General features: G+C 37.0%; 1 protein-coding gene across 1 annotated transcript in view; it reads right to left on the reverse strand.

The window, feature by feature from the left end:
• Positions 1 to 430: 430 nt before the first annotated feature.
• Positions 431 to 19,534, reverse strand: part of LOC107101690 (gamma-aminobutyric acid receptor subunit alpha-5-like) — a 25,706-nt gene continuing 6,602 nt past the window's right edge. Inside the window, exons 6-10 of the mRNA XM_015400696.1 lie at positions 17,870 to 17,952; positions 12,691 to 12,834; positions 2,213 to 2,365; positions 1,912 to 2,123; positions 431 to 1,795 (exon numbers count right to left, since the gene is read on the reverse strand). Coding sequence (XP_015256182.1) covers positions 1,496 to 1,795; positions 1,912 to 2,123; positions 2,213 to 2,365; positions 12,691 to 12,834; positions 17,870 to 17,952 — 892 coding nt within the window. The 3' untranslated portion in view covers positions 431 to 1,495. The remainder of the gene's footprint in view (positions 1,796 to 1,911; positions 2,124 to 2,212; positions 2,366 to 12,690; positions 12,835 to 17,869; positions 17,953 to 19,534) is intronic.

Raw genomic sequence — 19,534 nt, forward strand, 5'->3', positions numbered from 1 at the left:
TTATGACTTTATTCTTGCAATGTTACGACTTTATTCTCCTAATGTTATGACTTTATTCTCGCAAAGTTACGACTTTATTCTCCTAATATTACGACTTTATTATCGAAATAGAAGGAAAAAAAATCTCTAGCCTGGCCCTTATACTCCGTCGTAATAACTAGCTGCTATTAAAAGAACTGTATACAAAAAGAAATTGTTAAATAAAGCAAGCTAATGAACCAGCTGTTATCATGTATCTTATAGCTGTTTATGATTAAAAGAAAAACAAAAACCTTAAATAAATCATTTTTTAAACATAAACAGAAAAATAACACAAAATAATAACATCATTCTTTGTGAATTAGGGGAAATATTGGCTTTTTACAAGAGTTTAAAGGCCTCGTGGATGTTGAAAAACATGATGGTGGTTATGATTGCTGTTTTTTTTTTGTTTTTTTTTACCTCTTTTGCTATAGCTCTTTAAATCTGTTAGATGAACTATTATAGCAGTTTGTCATTTCAAAATATTCACAATGGATTCAAAACTGAGGGCAAATTAGTCCTACTTGAGAAATATTTTTTTTGTGATAAAGAGTTGGCTGTTATTTTTAGATGTTGTTAAATTGATGATAAAACCAGCTCCTGGAGCTTTTGTGCTACAGTGTTAAGCTCAAGGATGCTTAAAAGCCATCTTGAATCCAGGTCACTTCACAGTATTACAGTCTTCAAACTCTCCACATCACTCTGCTGATTTGTATGGGACATGCTGCTTTCAGGTATCTGGCTTCTCAGCTGTATATATTAGTTTCATGGATGAGTAACCAAGTCTTAAAATTCATTTGAATCATATATCTGTCCTCGAATGTGCTGACATGTCACTCAATGCTATTTTTTCACCTTGTTGGCCAAATATGTCTGAATATTTTAGGTCTAAGTGCTGCTTTACTTTATAGAAATGTCAAATATTCTTATTTTTCACTTTTTGGTTTAAAGTTTGTGATTTTGAGACTCTAAGCTTACATCCAGGGGGGTTAAAGCAGCAAAGTAACAGCATCTAGATGGCAATAAAAAGTTTAATTAATATCTTTGCAACCTTGTAACCTATTAAAATGAACTTTTTAACTCAAACTACGTAAGCTTTTAAAATTTAAGCAGTGATAGTTGTTATTTAATACAAAGGAGTCCGCTGTTTCCTTTTGAGGAGAACGTCACGCAAACTGCAGCAGGATAGACACAAAAGAAGAAAAGCAATTGCTCTCCTGTTTCTTAGAAGGAGTTTCTTCATTATCAAGCATGTTTTTTAGGCCACAAGAAAATGAAAGATAATCTGCTGAAGCTTTTCATCCATTCAAAGTGCCTGAATCAGATAGATGAATATAGTTTGTTCCTCAAGCGCAGGTGTTTGGTTTTTTCAAATTTTTTTTCTAAAGCAGTGATCGATTCGGCCCGAACCCCTTCTTCTTTTACACAAATCTAGTTTTAGAAAGAAACAAACCACACAAAAAACAGGGGCGGATTATGTTGAGGCTACAACTCCTTTCACCATTGGTTCTCTGTTCAGGTATGTGGCCCAGTAGACGAGGTTGAAGGTTCCGAAGAGGACAGGAAACACTATCCGTGACATCTTGTCGATCTTGCTGACACTGTTGTACGTCTTCTTGGGGTCCACCAGTTTGCTTTCTGAGCCTCGCAGTTGCACCGACGTTGTGTTGGAGATGGTGGAGATGGACACGTCTTTGGTGAGGTTGGGGGTGTAGTTGACGCCAGCCGAGCAGACATTGTTGGCCTTTTTCGAGAGTACCATCGGGTCTCTTTTCTACAGTGGGACACATTACAATAATGCTTTCCTATTACTATTGTGAGATCCATACATTTTAATATATTGATGATAATTAGCAGTTGTACCACCATGAAATGGATCACAGGTATTACCTTAGGGTGCTGTGCTTCTAGAGCTTTCTTGCCATCCCAGGCCCAGCTCCTCTTGGTGAAGTAGTTCACAGTGGCAAACTCAATAAGAGCAGAAAAGACAAAAGCATAGCAGACAGCAATGAACCAGTCCATGGCTGTGGCGTAGGCTACTTTGGGAAGTGAGTTTCTGGCACTGATGCTGAGTGTGGTCATCGTCAACACCGTAGTCACACCTGGAAGTAAACCAAAGCCATGTTAAGAAGAAAAGTGCTGATATGGCATAAGAAGAGACAAAAATTGTGGAAAAAAATATTCCTCTCACCGAAGACGGTCCGTGCAGGAACAGACTCTCTGTTAAGCCAAAACGACACTTGGGACAAAATTACAGTCATGAAACATGGCATGTACGTCTGGATGACGAAATATCCGATTTTCCTCTTCAGGTAGAAGTGTGCCATCATCACAGTATACTGTCCTGAAAAGAACGGAAAAATATGATATAAAGTTAATGAGTGAAATCAACTTTATTCTAAGTGCATCATAATAATCCACTCAAGGTTTTTTAGAGGTAAGATACAATACTTATCCCTTTATAGGGCACTCAGTGAAATACTTTGAAAATCAAAATTTCAAGCCAATAGTGTTATTGTAATCCAGGAAAAGACCTTATTACTTTTGTATCATTAAAAAAATATGGATATTTTGATGGCAAAAATGAATGTCAACGTAATATCAAGAAACACCAACTTGCCCAAATATATTAAGAAAAATAAAAAAAGTTCTTCTATAAGAAATCCATGAAAAACAATCTGAGAGTGAAAGAAACAAAATTTATTTTGGTACAAAATAACCTTAGAGGCATTCATGCTGATACTGTCACTTACATTTATTAATTTATAAACCTAAATATAATTGTTAACTAGACTTATTAACTTTTTAACTTTACTTTGTAACATTTCACTTAGCTTTTTACCTTTTTTTCTTGACTTAACTTTTTTTTTTTTTTTTACTTGATTTACAGTAGGTAGTATATTATTTAAGGGCTCATCTAATTGGTCAAATGCCTAAATAAGATGTACAGCCATGTGGCAGAATCTTTGCCGAATGGGTGGATATAGATCTTGTGCCTATAGACCTCACTGAGGGATGGGGGGAATCCATTTGTAAGGAGTATGAAAGTGAACAAAAACGGTAACTTGCCTTATGTGTTAAGTGTAAGCTTAAGTGTTAAAGTGCAAAATACTGTAATTTTTTAGTAAAATGCAGGTAGAACACAACTCTCCAAGGAAAATGTTAAGGCTTTTCAGCCCCTGCATCCAAATAATATCTACATAAAAGACTATTTACTGTTTGTCACAAAATGCAAAAGGAGCCCTGATACCCCTATCCTTAAGAAGTTTGTTTTATTATCTATATAGGCAACCACAGGCTAAAAAGAAAGTCTTTGACAAAAAAGGAAAAAGCATTTTTAATCTTTGAACAACAGAAGAATCAATGCGCTGCTCTATCTTAATTGACAAATCAATGTCTACATAACAAAGTTTGCTTCTCCCTTCATACCAGTTATAATTCTTTCTTCATGTGGTAGTGCTAAACAAAAGGATGAATTCTGGAAAAAAAAAAATTCAAATTTTTTCAATTTTTTTAAGAGGTAGTATAAATAATTTAAAGTGCACAACAAAAACTTACTGATGAAACATAACCCAAATGGGCTTAAAACAAAGGTTATTACAGCTTATTTTTTCTCTTCATTTTGTTGCATTTTATAGTTGATTTTATTTACATTTTTAGACTAGATGTTTAAAAAGCAATAAATGGACTGAACAAAACTGAAATGAATTTTTTCACATTGAGTACAGATTCTTTTCATAAAAACTTTATCATTTCGGAAATCTTTGACTAAGTTACTCAGAAGGCCGACAATATCTTGATGAGAACAAATCTATCTAACTATATGTTTACTTCATTGTCGTAAAATAAAGCAGGGTCAAATTAATTCTTGTTTTATGACTTTTTTTAAAATCTCGTTTCCACAGGGGCATAATAAAGAGGTGTTTAAATGTGCAGAATAGTGAAAAAGGCATAAATGTAGTGAGGATGAAAAGGACATTTCAATTACAGTTGAGCATAACGGTGGCAGTAAAACGCTATCAAAGTGAAAAATGGGCACAAGTAGAGAGAATTACTGCCAACATAGATTGTTATGTGGTAAATGTTGAATTGCTAATGGTGGGTGAGGGCATTGAAAGGTAAGTTGGGGTATAGAGTGAAAAAGATGGATCATGATATTGCATTCAAGGCTTTAAAGAAAGTAAAATCCTTTTGCCGTCAGCTGTTTACGGCTGCAGGCGCTGGGTAACTATGAAAAATCCAGTGCATCGCTTTCTCTCCCACACACAAACACCATACACATAGTAATACACAAGGCTTTCTCTGGGCAAAATCCGATTTTTGAACCTCCCTAATCCCTGGTTACAATCTGCATCCTGCCATCAGTAAGAGGGAGGGACAGGGAAGGGGGTGGGGGCTTCATGCCCTAGGATCCTTAATGAAGCCCCGCCCAATCCGACCCTGCCAATCCAGGCACTGACACACACACCCACACGAAGCATGATTTCCAACTGTTGACCCACACTTCAGCACAGGCTTTAAGCTGTGGAAGAGGAAGGACGATCGCTGCTGCTAATCACTGCCGGGATGGAGGGGGGCTAACTTTGTGGGTATTCTCTGTCTTTTCCTTTATATCATGCTGGTTCTTTTACATCATATTGACGTGGCAGCTTTTTGTAGATTAATGATTAAATGTTGTTGACAGGATTGGTTGGCATGCAAGGGGAAAAGAAGGTATTTGTTGCAGCTGTCAAGTGACAAAGATTTGTCGCTGTTTGCCCCGTTATGTCCCTTAGCATCATGGCCTTTACAATGGGAGAACAATCCGAGCATCACTACCCGGACCTACCAACGCCCTCATGACTCCAGGCTGGCTCACTCGCAGCCCCCCCATCATCCTCTCCTGCTCTTGCAAAGATTCTGGGCACCTTCATCCTTGATGCATGGATCTCTACTGGATCCGGTCCAAAGGGTTCAGAAGGAACATGTTACAGTGCTGGATGTTACTCCTTTTCTGCCATGGATTTGTATTCAAGATCGTCCAAGGGGAACTTCCTTTCATGTTGGGGAACAACGCTGCCATGCTGGTCAACTTGTAAGTTTTCTTGTTTTACTTTTGATATTAGTTTGGTTTAAAGGTAAGCAAAATTATTTAGGAAGGGTTGACTGTTTAAAAACAGTCCAGAGAAAGAAGAATCAGAAATATCTTAGTGTTAAGAAGTTATTTAGAGAAAGATATTGCTATGTTAGACAGAACACACTGTGTCCTTATGGCTGTCAGCTATCTTAAGAAAAACTCTCGGGATAATCTCCTCTTTCATGCCCAGAAATAGGTGCATTGTCTAAAATTAGTTGTGCTACTTAAAGTCTAATGCCATAACATCCATCTAAAGCACTAAGCAACATAAACGAGCTTCCTTTGCAAACAACACTAGAGTCATACTATTATAGATTATTATAGATACTATTATTTTGAGGTTCTGAGAGGGCTTGAAGATCAATAACACTTCTAAACTTGCAGTGACACTCATTAACGATTGCAAATTAGGTACAATCATACTGTTGTTAGCTGACCCCTTTGCAGCTACAGTAGAGGCCAGGAAGGGACTTTTCAAAGCTAAGCTATAAGGAGTTACACCATAAGAAAATCCAGATAGTCATTAACTGACCGCTGCTTTGAACTTCAGTTAAAGAAGTGATAGGGTGTTTCTGTAGGGACTGAATCAAACAACAGCTGCCACCGGGCTCATTTTAATAGAGAAGAGCTGCAGCAGTAAACCTCTGTGGACAGCATGTGTTTTTTTTTTTTGCAGCAACTTTACTGAACTCCTTAATTGGCAGTTTTCATTTTACTTTACTGTTACAGCCTTTCTTATTACTTCCTGACATGCCGAACAAACAAAAGAAGAAAGCTTTAGATAACTGCTTTGTAATATGTGCACTTGTTTCTGTCTAGAGCTTCTGTCATCTTCTTTAGGAAATCACTGCTTTATATTCCATTGTGCAGTTCCAGATGGATCACGATGCCTAGGTTGGGTCAAAAAGGTCTAAAATCTTATATTTGGCTGTAAAAGTCATTCATAAAATATGACCAGAATGAATCAACCTACTGTAGTGAAAATGACCCGAGAGTTCAACTCCACTGACAATATCCACTACAGATTTGGATGATTTCCAGGCAGAAGCTTTGGGCTTCGCTGAATGATGCTCCATAAGAGTAAGTTTCCCTGATAACGTTAAGCAATCTTGTCAGAACTCCAGATGTTCATTCATGACTGAGATAAACTGGTGAGGCCAGTGTAAATATGCCTAATATAAAAATTTATTAAGTTATATTCATATTATATTTATAATTTATCATTGTGGTATTCCATCTCAGAGGAAGTTAAACTTTACACTTTTAAATTGTCTATCTTGGTCAACACTAGATATAGTTAAAATAACATTTCTGAGACTAAATAATTAACACTGTGCACCAGTTGGTACAACACCATTTATCATTTAAATTCAACCCTGAATTCATTCAACACTTCATTCACTAGTTTACAATCTCAAAAGTTAACACCACAGATTGGTGTTAACACGTATCAGGATTTATGACCAAATATAGCAAAGTATCATAAGCATAACAGGAAATTAATCCCATCCTGTGTGATACATTGTAGCCACAGCTGTCTTGGGGCACAATGACAGAAACACTTCACCAGTGCGAGTTAATTTGCAAAAGCTGGGCTGGGATTTTTAACCTAACACCTGCAGCTTACTTTACAACTTTAAAGTCCACCATTGTTGTAGTTAGTGAACGTGTTTCAAAAGATAAACTTTCAAGGTATTCTAACAGAAACTCTTCTAATATTTCTTTTTTAAACAACACTTAACAGTGTCGCTTGTATTTAACTCTGCGGATTAACCCCAACTCTTTGGAGGAACTAACCCTTGAATAGTTGAAGATGACGAAATAAATGTTGAATTAATTCTGTACTTTCAAAATACAACACCAACCCTGGAAATGAAACAAATGGATAATGTTGTGTCGTCCAGAACATGTTAAGTCAAATCAATTTGTAGATGTAGAAAGATGTTGAAAATAAAACAAAAAAAAGGTACAAAATGACAAACTGTCATTTGTTAATGGTTTAAATATGGTTTTCAGTATCTGTTAAAGTTTATCCGGTGACTAATTTGAGAAAATCCAGGAAGAACTATACTGTGGTAATCTGATTTATGAAAAAAATAATAAAGTTTTCCAATTTAGCATATCTTATTTTAATAATCCTAATTAAAAAGCTGGGGTATTTTTCATTTTTTTATATTGTAGTCATATTATATATTTTACATCTGTGAAATAAATTGCTTCAGTGTAAATAGTAATAAAAAATAATAATATTCTTAGCCTGTTTCCTGCTTTAAATACGTTACTTTAAATTAAGTTTTACCCAGAAATAAATAAAAAAACATATTTATAGGGAAACTGTGGTGGTCGATGAGTGCTCATAAATCTAACTGTGATTAGGGCCTTTAATAGCTTGGAGCTGCTCTGGAAATTATTTTCCTTTTAGTGGAGCTGATTCAAAAATAATAAAAAAAAAAAAAAAAAAGGTCCTAGTGATGCCGCACAGTAACACATTTCAGAGTACAGGTGGCATGCATCAAAACGTGTTGGTGCTATAAGGGAATATAAATAGTTGAGTAGGTGAGTAGGTCAAATTCAAAAACTGATTCTAAGACAGAAACAGTTGCCTATCTTTTAGTACAAAATATTCAACGAACTCACATTTAAATTTCGCTAAAATTACCGGTATTTGTTTTGCAAGAAAGACTTAGCTATGCTAATGATCACGCTTTAGGTTTATCCAACTGTTATGTGTCAGTTTATCTTTCTTTTTGAGTAAAACATTAAAACAGAAATTTCCCTGGCAATAAAAATAATCAAATCTTGCTTCTAATGTTATCAAATGATGTCTTCTTTATAGAGGACATATTCCTACATCCTATTTTCAATGGTTTATCTGATCCTTGTATGGACCGGTTTTCTCTTACAGATTGTGGAGGTCAAGAAACTATGATTCATTATGGCAGACTAAAGGTAGACAATAAGAAAATCATTCAGATGTGAGAGCAAGTACAAATCATCCAGGGTTCTGGCTTGGTTGGGGTAACAACAGAGTGAGGACCATCTCTTTTATAAGGTAAAAGTTGGGTACAAAATGAGAATGGACTGTCGGCAATGGTTTCCATCATTCTCTAAGCACAAAACAAGCATTACAAAGCTGTAATATGTTGGGGGAGAAACACACATATGAGGGAAATCCAGACTTTTAATAAACACTCTACTAGAAGCTAAACGGAACTGCATGGTTCCGCTTTACATAAGAGTATTAAACAGATGCCTTCCAGCCCCCTTCAACCTCCACATGTCCGTGTGAGGCTGTCCAATTCCAACACACAAACATTCCTTGCTCCATCTTTGTGAGGACCTACCCTACAATCAGACTCATCTTTTCTCTTTGTGAAACTTAGCCCTTCTTATGATTTGGTAAAAACTCAACTTATGCCTCAAACTGATGCTAGCTTTAACCCTAGTTTAGAGATGTATCTAGATCGTGACATTTTGAATGTTTCCATATCACTGTGAGGACATTTGGTGTTTACAATGATACGTTTACGCACACAGATCCGCTCGGTGACAGTCACCCAACCAATCTCTCACTGATTTGTGATGTCATCTTCTTATGCAGAAGCCAATGGCTGGTTGGATGGATGTTGGGGAGGATTAACCCATGGTCTCAGGTCTCCTCGGCTCAGTGTGCGCTGGTTTGTGCGTGCAGCAGCTCATGTGTGGATAAGTGTTGTATGACAGGGCTGTTGGGGCCTGTAGACAGCTGGTTTTGTGACGGATAGGCCACTCGCCTCCACTGGCATCCGCTCAATGAGTCTGATCCTCCTGGTGATCTTTGCCTGCGTTTATCATTGACTCTGAACAGCCATGTTATTCACTACAACAATCATCAAAATGCGCACGGTGCTTAAAATGAGCCAATGATTTCTTATATCTTTGCCTTTTTTATTTCCATGTGTAAATTATTAAACCCCTTTTAACATAAGGAAAGCATAAGCTAAGCCAATACAATCCTTTCCTTGAAAAATCATGAATTAATTGTGATTTATCTTTTTTTTTTCCCCTGACCATACCCTGGCCTGGTTATAGCCAGAACTGTAAGATAAAGAACTAAGTCAGCCAATACATCTTTAGAAACAATCCAATCTAAAGAAATGTAAGAGCATATTAGAAAGTAATTCACATCCTTTGGGGTTTTCTAACTTCTTCAAACACCAGTGATCCTCAGTGAGTGCTATTACTTACAAATTGAGAAAATATGGAACAGTGGTGAACCCTTCCTGCAGTGCTGGCTAACTTAAATTACTGCAATACTGAACTACTGTAACTCCCTAAAGCACCCAGAACAAATTTCAAAGCACCAATCAACAATCTCTCTCTCGTTACTGTAAAAGGATTTTGGTCTAGTCCTTCAGTATTTACAGCACTGTTTCTGATAATTAAAGCTGTGAAGATCATTTGTTTCTGCACAGCTCTTTTACGGCTGTAGCAGCTCAATTAAGTCGATATCTTGACTCTGCAGAGCCATGGCAAGACTTTGATTTCTTTCCGGATGATCTCAAATTTGCCAGGTGTCAACATAAGAGTTTATAAAAGTTCTGTAAAAGTAAAAAAATAAATCGACTGGACTTGGTTTCCAAGATTTGAAGACGTTTCGCTACCTCTCCAGGAAGCTTTCTCAATTCAAATTAAAGCTTCCTGGAGAGGTAGCGAAACGTCTTCAGATTTTTTTTTTTTACTTTTACGGAATGACTATGACCTGGATGACTGAGAATCTTCATCAGCTTTAAGAAGGTTCTATGGCTGCAAAACATGCCCTAATGATCAACCCTCCACCTCAGTGCTTGACAGTTAGCATGAGGTGTTTATCTTAAAAAAATGTATTAAGGGGAATGCATCATGGCCAAACATTTCTGCTTTGCCCTCATCTGTTCATGGGGAATTGATTCACAGCCTTGCAATTTACCTAAATGCTACTTTTCAAGATAGATCCTTAAAGCATTTAAGTTAAAGTTTTTTTTCTTTGTAGCAAGAAAATAATTTGTTCAGGCAGTAATTAGTCCTAAGTTTCTTCCTGATTCTTTCAATCAACATTTAACATGAGGGAAAATAACTTTCCTACAACGAAATACACACGTGAAAAAGCCAACAACTGTAACAGGTATGACTTAGGTATCACAAAAGTAATGATAATTAGAACAATTCTATAAGATATTCAACCATGTTGAGATGGACTGATTTTTAAAAATGGACTCATGAAACAGATCTGGACAAAAATCATAGTATCCCTAGAAAATACAGAAAATATCACAACCAAGGGGTCATGTTGAGTCAAGATATGTCCAATAATTGGCACCACAGGTGTCTACAATCTTCTAATCAATTAGCGGGCCTATATTTAGGGCTACAGGTAGTCAATATGGCGTTTGGTGACATGGTGTGTACCACACTCAACATAGACCAGAGGAAGCAAAGCAACGAGTTGTATCAAGAGAGGTAAAGGCAATAAATACATCTCCAAGTAGATTGATGATTGATTCAAAAATGTAAGCAAATGTAGAAAACCCCGTTGGATGACGCCACAGGAAAAGAATTTATGACAAATTAAAGAAATAAACAATATGAATGGTAACAAAAGAACCAAGAAAAACTGCTAAAGAGTTTAAAGGTGAACTTCAAGCTCAAGGAACATCAGGGTCAGATCGCACTATCTGTTGTTGTTTGAACCAAGAGAGACGACTAAGAAGGACATCATTGTTGAAAAAAAAACTCATTTAAAAGAAACAGACTGGAGTTTGCCAAGCTACATGAAGAAGACAACCCACAAAGCTTCTGGGAGAATGTCCTACTAACAAATGAGAGAAAAATGCAATGCTTTGCCTAGGCACATCAGCTCTATCTTCACAGGTGGAAAGCTGAAGCATATCCAAAATGTAACACTTTCCCTCCTGTGGAACAGGGAGGAGGCTGATTTCGTTACATCAGGGAAAGGTTTTCTTGAATCACTTCAGGGTCAAATGAAATCTCAAAACTACCAAAGGATTTTAGAGAGAAATGTGCTGCTCAGTGTCAGAAAGCTGAGTCTCAGTCACAGGTCAACAGGATAAGGACCCAAAGGAAACAGATAAAAGTGAGCAAGAATGGCTAAAAGGAAAACATCGGACTTTTCTGGAGTGGCCTTCTATGAGCCCTAACCTAAATCCTATTGAGAAAGGAGCTGAAACATGATGTCTGGAAAAGGAAGCCTTCAAACATCAGACAACTGGAGCAGTTTACTCATGAGGAGCGGACCAGAATACCTGCTGAGAGGAGCTGAAGCCTCATTGGCAGTTTTATGATTGCAGTGATTGCCTCAAAAGGTTGTGCAGCACATATACAGGAATGAAAGCGTAACATTTATGCCTAGATGAATTGTTTTTTTTTAGTCCAGCAATGTGTAATTTCAAACAGATCTGTAAGAACTTATTGGACCCCAGAAAGGAAAATTGGATAGGTTTCAGCTACGTTTCAATGCATTTTAAACTTTTGTAAGGAGAATGTTAATTGATATACTAAAAATGGGCAGTGCACCAACTTTCAACTGCAATATCAATGTGGCAATACTAAAATTGCAAAATACTACTTAGTGGTAATAAATGGCATGATACTATGTTTAATGAGATTTGCAAGTAAATGCTGCATAGCAGCTGCCTATTTAGCATAGTGGATAGACTTTTTAAACTTTTCATGCCACTTTACAGTATATACAAAGAAGTCAAAAAGCCCAGGCTGACATAGCGTAGTAGACAATATAATGATAAGAAAGACAGATTCAAAATGTTTTTCCTCCTATTTGCAATTATAGCTAAATTGTATTAAAGTCTTATTGTATTATATCAGATTGTAACACATGAGGCATCTAATGCACAATTGCATCATATTACATCCCTATGAATGTGATTTTGTATTGAAAGGTATCAAAATCACACTGAAGCATAAATAATAATATGTATCATTCACTGTTGTATGTTTTAATATTGTAGGGTAAAATGAATCCACTACATTTAATTGTTCAGTTTTAAAATATGTTGTAAAGTATATAATATTGTTTGGCATCACATCAAGCATCTGTATATGTTGTTTTTTTTTTTTGTCATATTTGGTCATATCAAAAAAAAAATAATAATGTTTGAACAGTAAATTTACAGTCATTTTTACAATTTTTCAAGGCTGCACTTTAAAAAAAGATGAAATTGTCCAGAGAGCTGTTTCCAAACGAAATTTCTTTTTGTTTTTACACTTACACAAAATGACAAATAAAATATGTCTAATGTCTAATATTACTGAATGTCTTTGTATGGCATAATGTTGTTCCTCATCAGTTCCCACTGCTCCCCAAGGGAATGGGTTAAATGCAGAGGTAAATTTCTCTAATGTGAGAGCAATAAAGTTAGATTATTTTTATTATTATTTCTTATAATCTAAAATTGAATGATGGGATTTTATTTCTGAAAAATAAAGAATCATATCAATTTAGCCCTGTTTTACATCTCTTAAGCACAATGACTAATTGTTCAAACATTCCCCCTCACCTCTGCTGGTGTGTATGTCCTCTGTGTCAGCCGTTTGTCCAACTAGATGGTACTGGTTGAGCCTAGAACCATCTTCTGCCACCACAACAGACTTGGCAGCTCCTTGGGTCCATGTGTAGACTACCTCTGATACTGGGTAGGCATCTGGGAGACAGAGACAGATACAGAACAGACTTGGCAGCTCCTTGGGTCCATGTGTAGACTACCTCTGATACTGGGTAGGCATCTGGGAGACAGAGACAGATACAGAAACCTTATAAGTAGTTCAAAATGAAAGAAAATATAATTTTAACTTTTTAAAATGGGTAGATGACCATTAGGTTGCCCTCTAAGGGTTTCTAGTACGCAAGTTTGTCTCAAGTTTTTAGAAGTAGGGGATCTTTTGGGATCTTAGGGATTTTTTTGCCTGTTCTTGTCAATCATCTTTTTTTTTTTTTGAAATAGATCGCACAAAACAAAAGATAAGCCACCCTTTGAAAAAATAGCAATCTTTGTACATACAAATAAAACATCTGAGTGTTTTCTTGAAGCGTTTGTCGTACATGTGGAGAACTGCATCAACTAAATCTTGGAGTCCATAGCAGCCTCCAAATACAATCTACATGAATATTTCTGCTTGGAAGACCCGCTGTGATAATTTACTATCCAAGTATCAAAAAAACATAAACAAAAATTTTGCTAAACTTTATTTAAAAGATTTGGTTTGATGTTATTAAGATTCAGCTTTTGAGCATTTAGCGATTAGAGTCAAGTATAGCTGAGGACTGGTAATGTCGGGCTTGTGTCTTTTCAGAACATCCTGAGATTGTTGTTGAGGTGTCTTGCTTTAGAAACTCTTGAATTACAAAGTATTGGAAAATCAATTGTTTCTGGGTGCATTGAGCTTAGAAAAAGAAGAAACTGACAGTTAAAGGTGGTATAGAACTGATCTGTGGATTCAGGACCTCGAATAGCGGCTAGAATTAATAAAACCATGAATTCATTTTTTTTTTCTAAGAAATGCTTTTGGTTAATGTCCAGCAATCGGTTTGTGATATTAAGCTCAAGCACATAGAGGGTGAACTGCAGAACTGATCCAAAGCCCGACAGCAAATCCTTCTCTGAATGGCTAAAAATGATAAAGTGTAGGTTTTAGAGTGGCCTAGTCTGGCAAAGGATCTAGTCTGATCCAAATGATTTGGTGTGACTTGAAAACCCTCCTATGTGGCTCAGTTATACAGAAAAACAACAAACTAATATGTGTTTGATTGTCTGAAAGATTTAAATGTAGTAGAAAAAGAGAAATCAATGAAATTTGTAAGGGGACATACGAGGTTAGCATGCAAACCTGTGTGCTCACTTATCAGCTGTTTGACTGTATGCTCAAATTTAATGACTGCCAGGCTAAAGGCCACAGCCTTAACTGAAAGGAGAGATTGCAAAAAGGGATTATTGGTGAATTTCATTATGCAAACGAAGAGCTAAAGACTTTGGCAGTCCCAACAGTTCACCTTTGCCAACTTCTCAACACTTCTGGCTTAATGTGTTGCCGCTCCTGCAACACATTACTCCTCGCTGAGTAAGGCAAAGCGAGCTACAACTCAGCCAAACTCATCACCTACAGTAATAGAATGCGCCAAGTTCAGCTGTCGGGAAGGTTTAATGACGTGGAGGACTGCAGATCCAGTTCTAGTTGTACTAACTATTAGAGGAAGGGAGTAAAATAAAAAAGCCAAAAGAACAACGTTTGCATAGAGCATCATTTTACATTAGAAGGCCATAGAGAACACTGCTGTTTATTCCGTCAGGGTCATGGTGGTGATCCTCATATTTTGCATAGACGAATTACTCAGAGTAAAACTGAGAATCCAAAACTATACATTTTAGAAAATCTGAAATTTACAAACTACCAAAAAAGCTTGTTAATGAACTGTCATGTAATAGCCATATTGTGGCCTATAGTCATGGTTGGACAACTGTTTGAAACGACAGCAATATTGATGCCTTTTACTTATTTTTAGTCGTCCTGTTGAAGGTTTGCTGCAGTTTCAGTAAAACGTCTGCTGTTGGATGGATGACAAAAAATGTTGCATACTTTTTTAATAGAAGAGTTCCCAGTTCACTCCAATACCTTAAGGTCTACAGGTTCTGAGACCCAAATCACCTTCATGCTTGACACATTGTATGAAAACTGACATAAGTAATTGTGCCATATTATTTCAAGAGAGAGGAGTCTTTTTCCTGGACACTCTTCTTAAGAGGTTTTACTTGCTCAGTCTGTTTTGTAACTGTCCTGTCTTAAACTTTGGTAACTAATATGCTAGGCGAGGTCTGTAGAACCTGTTAAAATAACCTGAAAACTGTTAAAATATCTTTGACACTAACAGTTTTCCTCTGTTTTTATTTTTTTTTTTTTTGTTGTTGATTTTTTTTATGTTTTAACAGACAAACAGTGTCTATCAAACTAGACACAGAACAGAACATACAAAAAATAGGACAGCTCTAACATGAACGATGAATATACAGCATGATAGAAAAGGTGCTGAATCAGCTTTATGGTGCATAGATGCTGTTCAGATTCGCAGCAGACTTTTTTGAGGGTGGAGGAATGGTCCGGTTCAATATAGTCCCTACTCTGTAAAACTGGTCTGCCCTGTGATGTATGACATTAGTTAGATGTTTAAAAAACTATTTTATGCCAACCACAGACAGAAGGAGCTTTGTCACTGACCCATTGCAAAAGAATATTTTTTCTAGTTGCGAAGGTTAAGATATTGTACAATCTTTTGTTGGCTGCTTAGAATCAACGACATAGGGTCCATGTCTATATTAATTTGAAAAATTTGCACCATTTCAATTATAATTGCAGTCCAGTATCTTTGAAATTTGTGACAAAACCCGAAACAAAGAGTTAAAGTTGTTGAAAAGGTTCCTGCGATGAGGGGAGATATGTTATCGGTGTAAGATCTTAAATTGTATTGTTCTTATCTGAGTCCAAACTGAGATCCCTTTTGCAAGAGACCAGATGACATCCCGCTTGTCCTCACCAATGTTTAAAAACAACTCCCTTTCTCAAACAGCCCTTTGTGTCTGTTCTTAGTTCATTTCTCTAGTAAATCCAAAACAAAAGAGATTTGCTACTTTCTTAGATGTTATTAGATCGGCCCTATGACCCATCCTGGATTGATGTCCAGTACTAACTGCTTCTCCAAAATCATATCTGTCATCCATCCACCTTGGAACTGAGTCAAGACCCAGTATCAAGGTGAAAGCGATCTACCACCATAGAAAAATTCAGTCCTCCATTATAGCCTTGGTTAATAACTTCTCTAGGATCCATGCTCTTGTTCTTATTTTAGCTGTGGTGACACTCCCTGACAATTAACTAAGACCTACCTGATGTTTTGAATAAGTTATGGAGACCCTGTCACACGTCGACATATGTCAAGTTTGTCGAGAAATGTTGAGTATGCTCATACATGGGCCATTAGTTACAGGTAAGTTATTTGATTGTTGACATATGTTGAGTGTAAGTTACTCATAAGTCGTGGTGTCTAGCTTATTCAAAACCTATTAGTAACGAGTGCATAACTTAAGCGTAACTTATCAATACATATCAACATCTGTGACGTGTTCCAGACGACCGCTGAACGTGTTTCTAACTTACTACTGCTGTATAAGGGCGTATTGGAAGCGTTTTTGTATAAAAGGGGGTTCACAGGAGGAAACCGTCAGTACTCCTTAGACTGCATCCGCATCATAGGGTGAGCGTGAAGGTGAGTGGATCTTATCTGCTTTCACGCATACGGCCACGAACAACAAACTTCCTAGCAGACATGAAGCTGAATCTGCTGTGACTGTAAACCTCCTTTCTTTCTTTTTCTTGTTTCTTTTACTTTATTTTTTCTTTGGCAGGCTGTAATAGCAGCTGGGTTAATACCGCGATCAAAGGAATCTTTTTATGCTCTCCGGGAGCAGCGCTGCCCCCCTCATGACACTGGCTTGTGACATTTCATGAGCATCACTCTGCCGTGCGTTATGCTTGAGTTATGGATACGCTATGTAGACACCCAAAATTGAAAAAATACATAGGAGGTTTAGCAGATGCCAGCGTTTAATAAGATTCTGGGACATCAGGCATGCGCCGGCTAAATTGGCAAGGTGTGACTGGTCCCTTAGGAAGTGTGTTTAGTCAATGCATATTTGTTGCAGAAACTGCAAAATCACAACTCAATATGATACATTTGTGCCTGGAACTTGTCTGTAGCTCTGAGAAGGAAGCCCTTTCAGCCAAGCAGTTAAGTTAAGCATCTGGGGGTAGAATGGGGGGGGATTAGCAGCCCTTCACCTGAGCTAACCTGCTTTAACTGCGAGATAAATCACCTCTGTCACTGAGGAGAAGGAGCACAGACCTCCACATAACTGTCACCGGAATTTCTCTTTGTAAAAATATGAAAACATGGTTCCGCCTTGCCATCCACTCATTATTCCCATTATACTCCCTCACCTTTCACCAGCATTGCCGCACCAGGACTAATTAGGCTGATGCTGACCCCGGGGCAGCCCAGCACCTTCTCGCAGCATAATTGGATTGTGCTCCAAAGTGTAATCTGACATAGTGAGGCTGGGCGGAGCGCATCTCTCTGAGATCCCGGGGATAAAGAGCCTCATCCTTTAAGTCCAACAGACTCCAAAGGTGTGGGTCGGGCTGTCTTTAAATACCAACTGGTTCATATCAGAGGGAGGAAACGTAACAAGAAGATATGCCATCACTAACCCGCCTCAAAGGAAACCTGAGGAAATTTCTTTTCTATATTTTTTTTGTCTTTTAGGAAGAAAGAAGCATAAATGTTGACAGAGGATGCTTTCCGTTTAACTTTAATCAAGCATGCCGGGAGAAAAGTTTAGTTCATTTTTTAATTTATGTTGATTCCCCCTATAATAGTCCATAAACTTCCTGTAATTGCAACCCTCATTACACTTTCTGTTATTAGGACCAGTTTATGGCTCTAATAACTTAGCATTGCAGCAACAGGCTTGAAAATTATCTCCAAATGTAACAATCAAACATTAAGTGACATAAAACCTGGACTATTGTTAACTGCAACTCGCTGCACTAGACTGCAGGATGCAATTATGTAAGAGTGATGGATCTGGGATTACCAAGGATGTAGGCAGTTGGGGCAGAGATTTTACTCACAGCTGCCAAACTTGAGTGGACAGGCGTGGGCATCCATGGGGAAGTCCTCCAACTGCATGGGGCATTCTGCTGAGATGGTCAACCTGACATGAAACAAAGAAAACACCCTTATTCACTGGGAGACATCTTTATACTGATGGATTTAATTCAAAGAATGTGAACCAGGGTAGCTGGTCTGCTTCTGTCAGTTTTTCTCACTGTAAAACCAATAATACTGCCATCTAGTGGTCACAAAGTGTCTTTTCCCACTACAGATAAAAAACTTCATTTTGTCAAGGGCTGAAATTAATTCTCAGTGTCAGCCCTGTCATTTTAATCCCTCCAAACTGCAACAGGAGCCTTTTCTTTAAATCTCATTTCCTGCTGGTTATATTCACATTCATTCTGAATCTGATCATTGTGCTGGTGCAGGATTAACTTGATCGAGCACTGGCACACCACCTTAATACTTGTCCTGTTATTCCCCCGGAAGCGATCTGTCCTAGATTGAATTAAATCCCTGAGGGTCCTTCTGCTCTTTACATGATGATGAATAATGTATCATTATAGTAATGTTGGTTCATAAAGGCTATAAAGGACTGACAGAGGGAGAATTAGCCACAGCACAGAAATGTTTATGTTAAAGGTTTTATTTTCTGGCAAAAAATTAGTTACAGAGCACTTTTATTTCTCTAAACCATCCTGATCATCATGCCCATCTTTCCTGAATTACAATCATCTTTGGATGTGTTTTTCTAACGGCCCCTGAATTTGAAGTGAACTAAGCAGAACAACGTATGATAAGAAACCTCTGGTTTCTGCAGAGCTGATGGTTCAGGGCCCAGATTTTGTGTGTTACAGTGGAGGAGCTAATGAGAACATGGCTTTCGGCACTTGTACGATGCTCTCATTATTCATAGAGCAATTTCCAAAATATTTCGGTGGTGGTGATCAGAATTGACATCTAAATCAGAGACTTTGATATAAGGCAGATCATTAAGGGAAAAATAATGATATCAGATATCAGTGCCATAAATAGATGAAATCATTAATAAAAAAAAAAAAAAAAAAAAAACACAAAAAAAAAAAAAAAACCTAAAGTAGAAGGAGTGTTAGAATGGTTTAAAGAAAGAATTATGTATAAGGTTCAACATTTAAGAGTGTAAAATCCCTGAATGTAAAGTTCTAAATAAGGATATCACTCAATGTTTGGCTTAAAAAAACAATAACAAACCCAGAAATAACTCAAAAATTGAGGGCGGAAGTTTTGAATGACTAAAAAGATGGAAATATGCCAATATTTCAATTCTGAGAAAAAGATTTCAAATGTAAGTTTTTAGGAAATTAGTAAAGTCACAAAAAGAAGAAAAAAATATGATGAAATGGTTCCTTATTGCACAAGAAATAACAAAAAACATAGTGTTGCACCCTGTATCAGTTTTCCTTGAGCAGTAATTATCAATTTATTTCTTCTCAATGTTTATTTAAAGAAGAATTAACAATTTTTTTCCTTCTTCTTCTCATAATCTGAGCTGTTGTTTCCTTAATCAGCTGTGTGTTATATAGTATCCACAACTTTTATTCTCACAAATTGTAAGACAAAACACTTTGAATTTTCTTTTCTGATGCTCCGTGCGTCTTCTTTCTTCTACCTTCATGTTTCTCATCATTTTATACAGGGTTTAA

This window comes from Cyprinodon variegatus, unplaced genomic scaffold (assembly GCF_000732505.1).
Source record: "Cyprinodon variegatus isolate N-32 unplaced genomic scaffold, C_variegatus-1.0 Scaffold1133, whole genome shotgun sequence".
Lineage (NCBI taxonomy): Eukaryota > Metazoa > Chordata > Actinopteri > Cyprinodontiformes > Cyprinodontidae > Cyprinodon > Cyprinodon variegatus.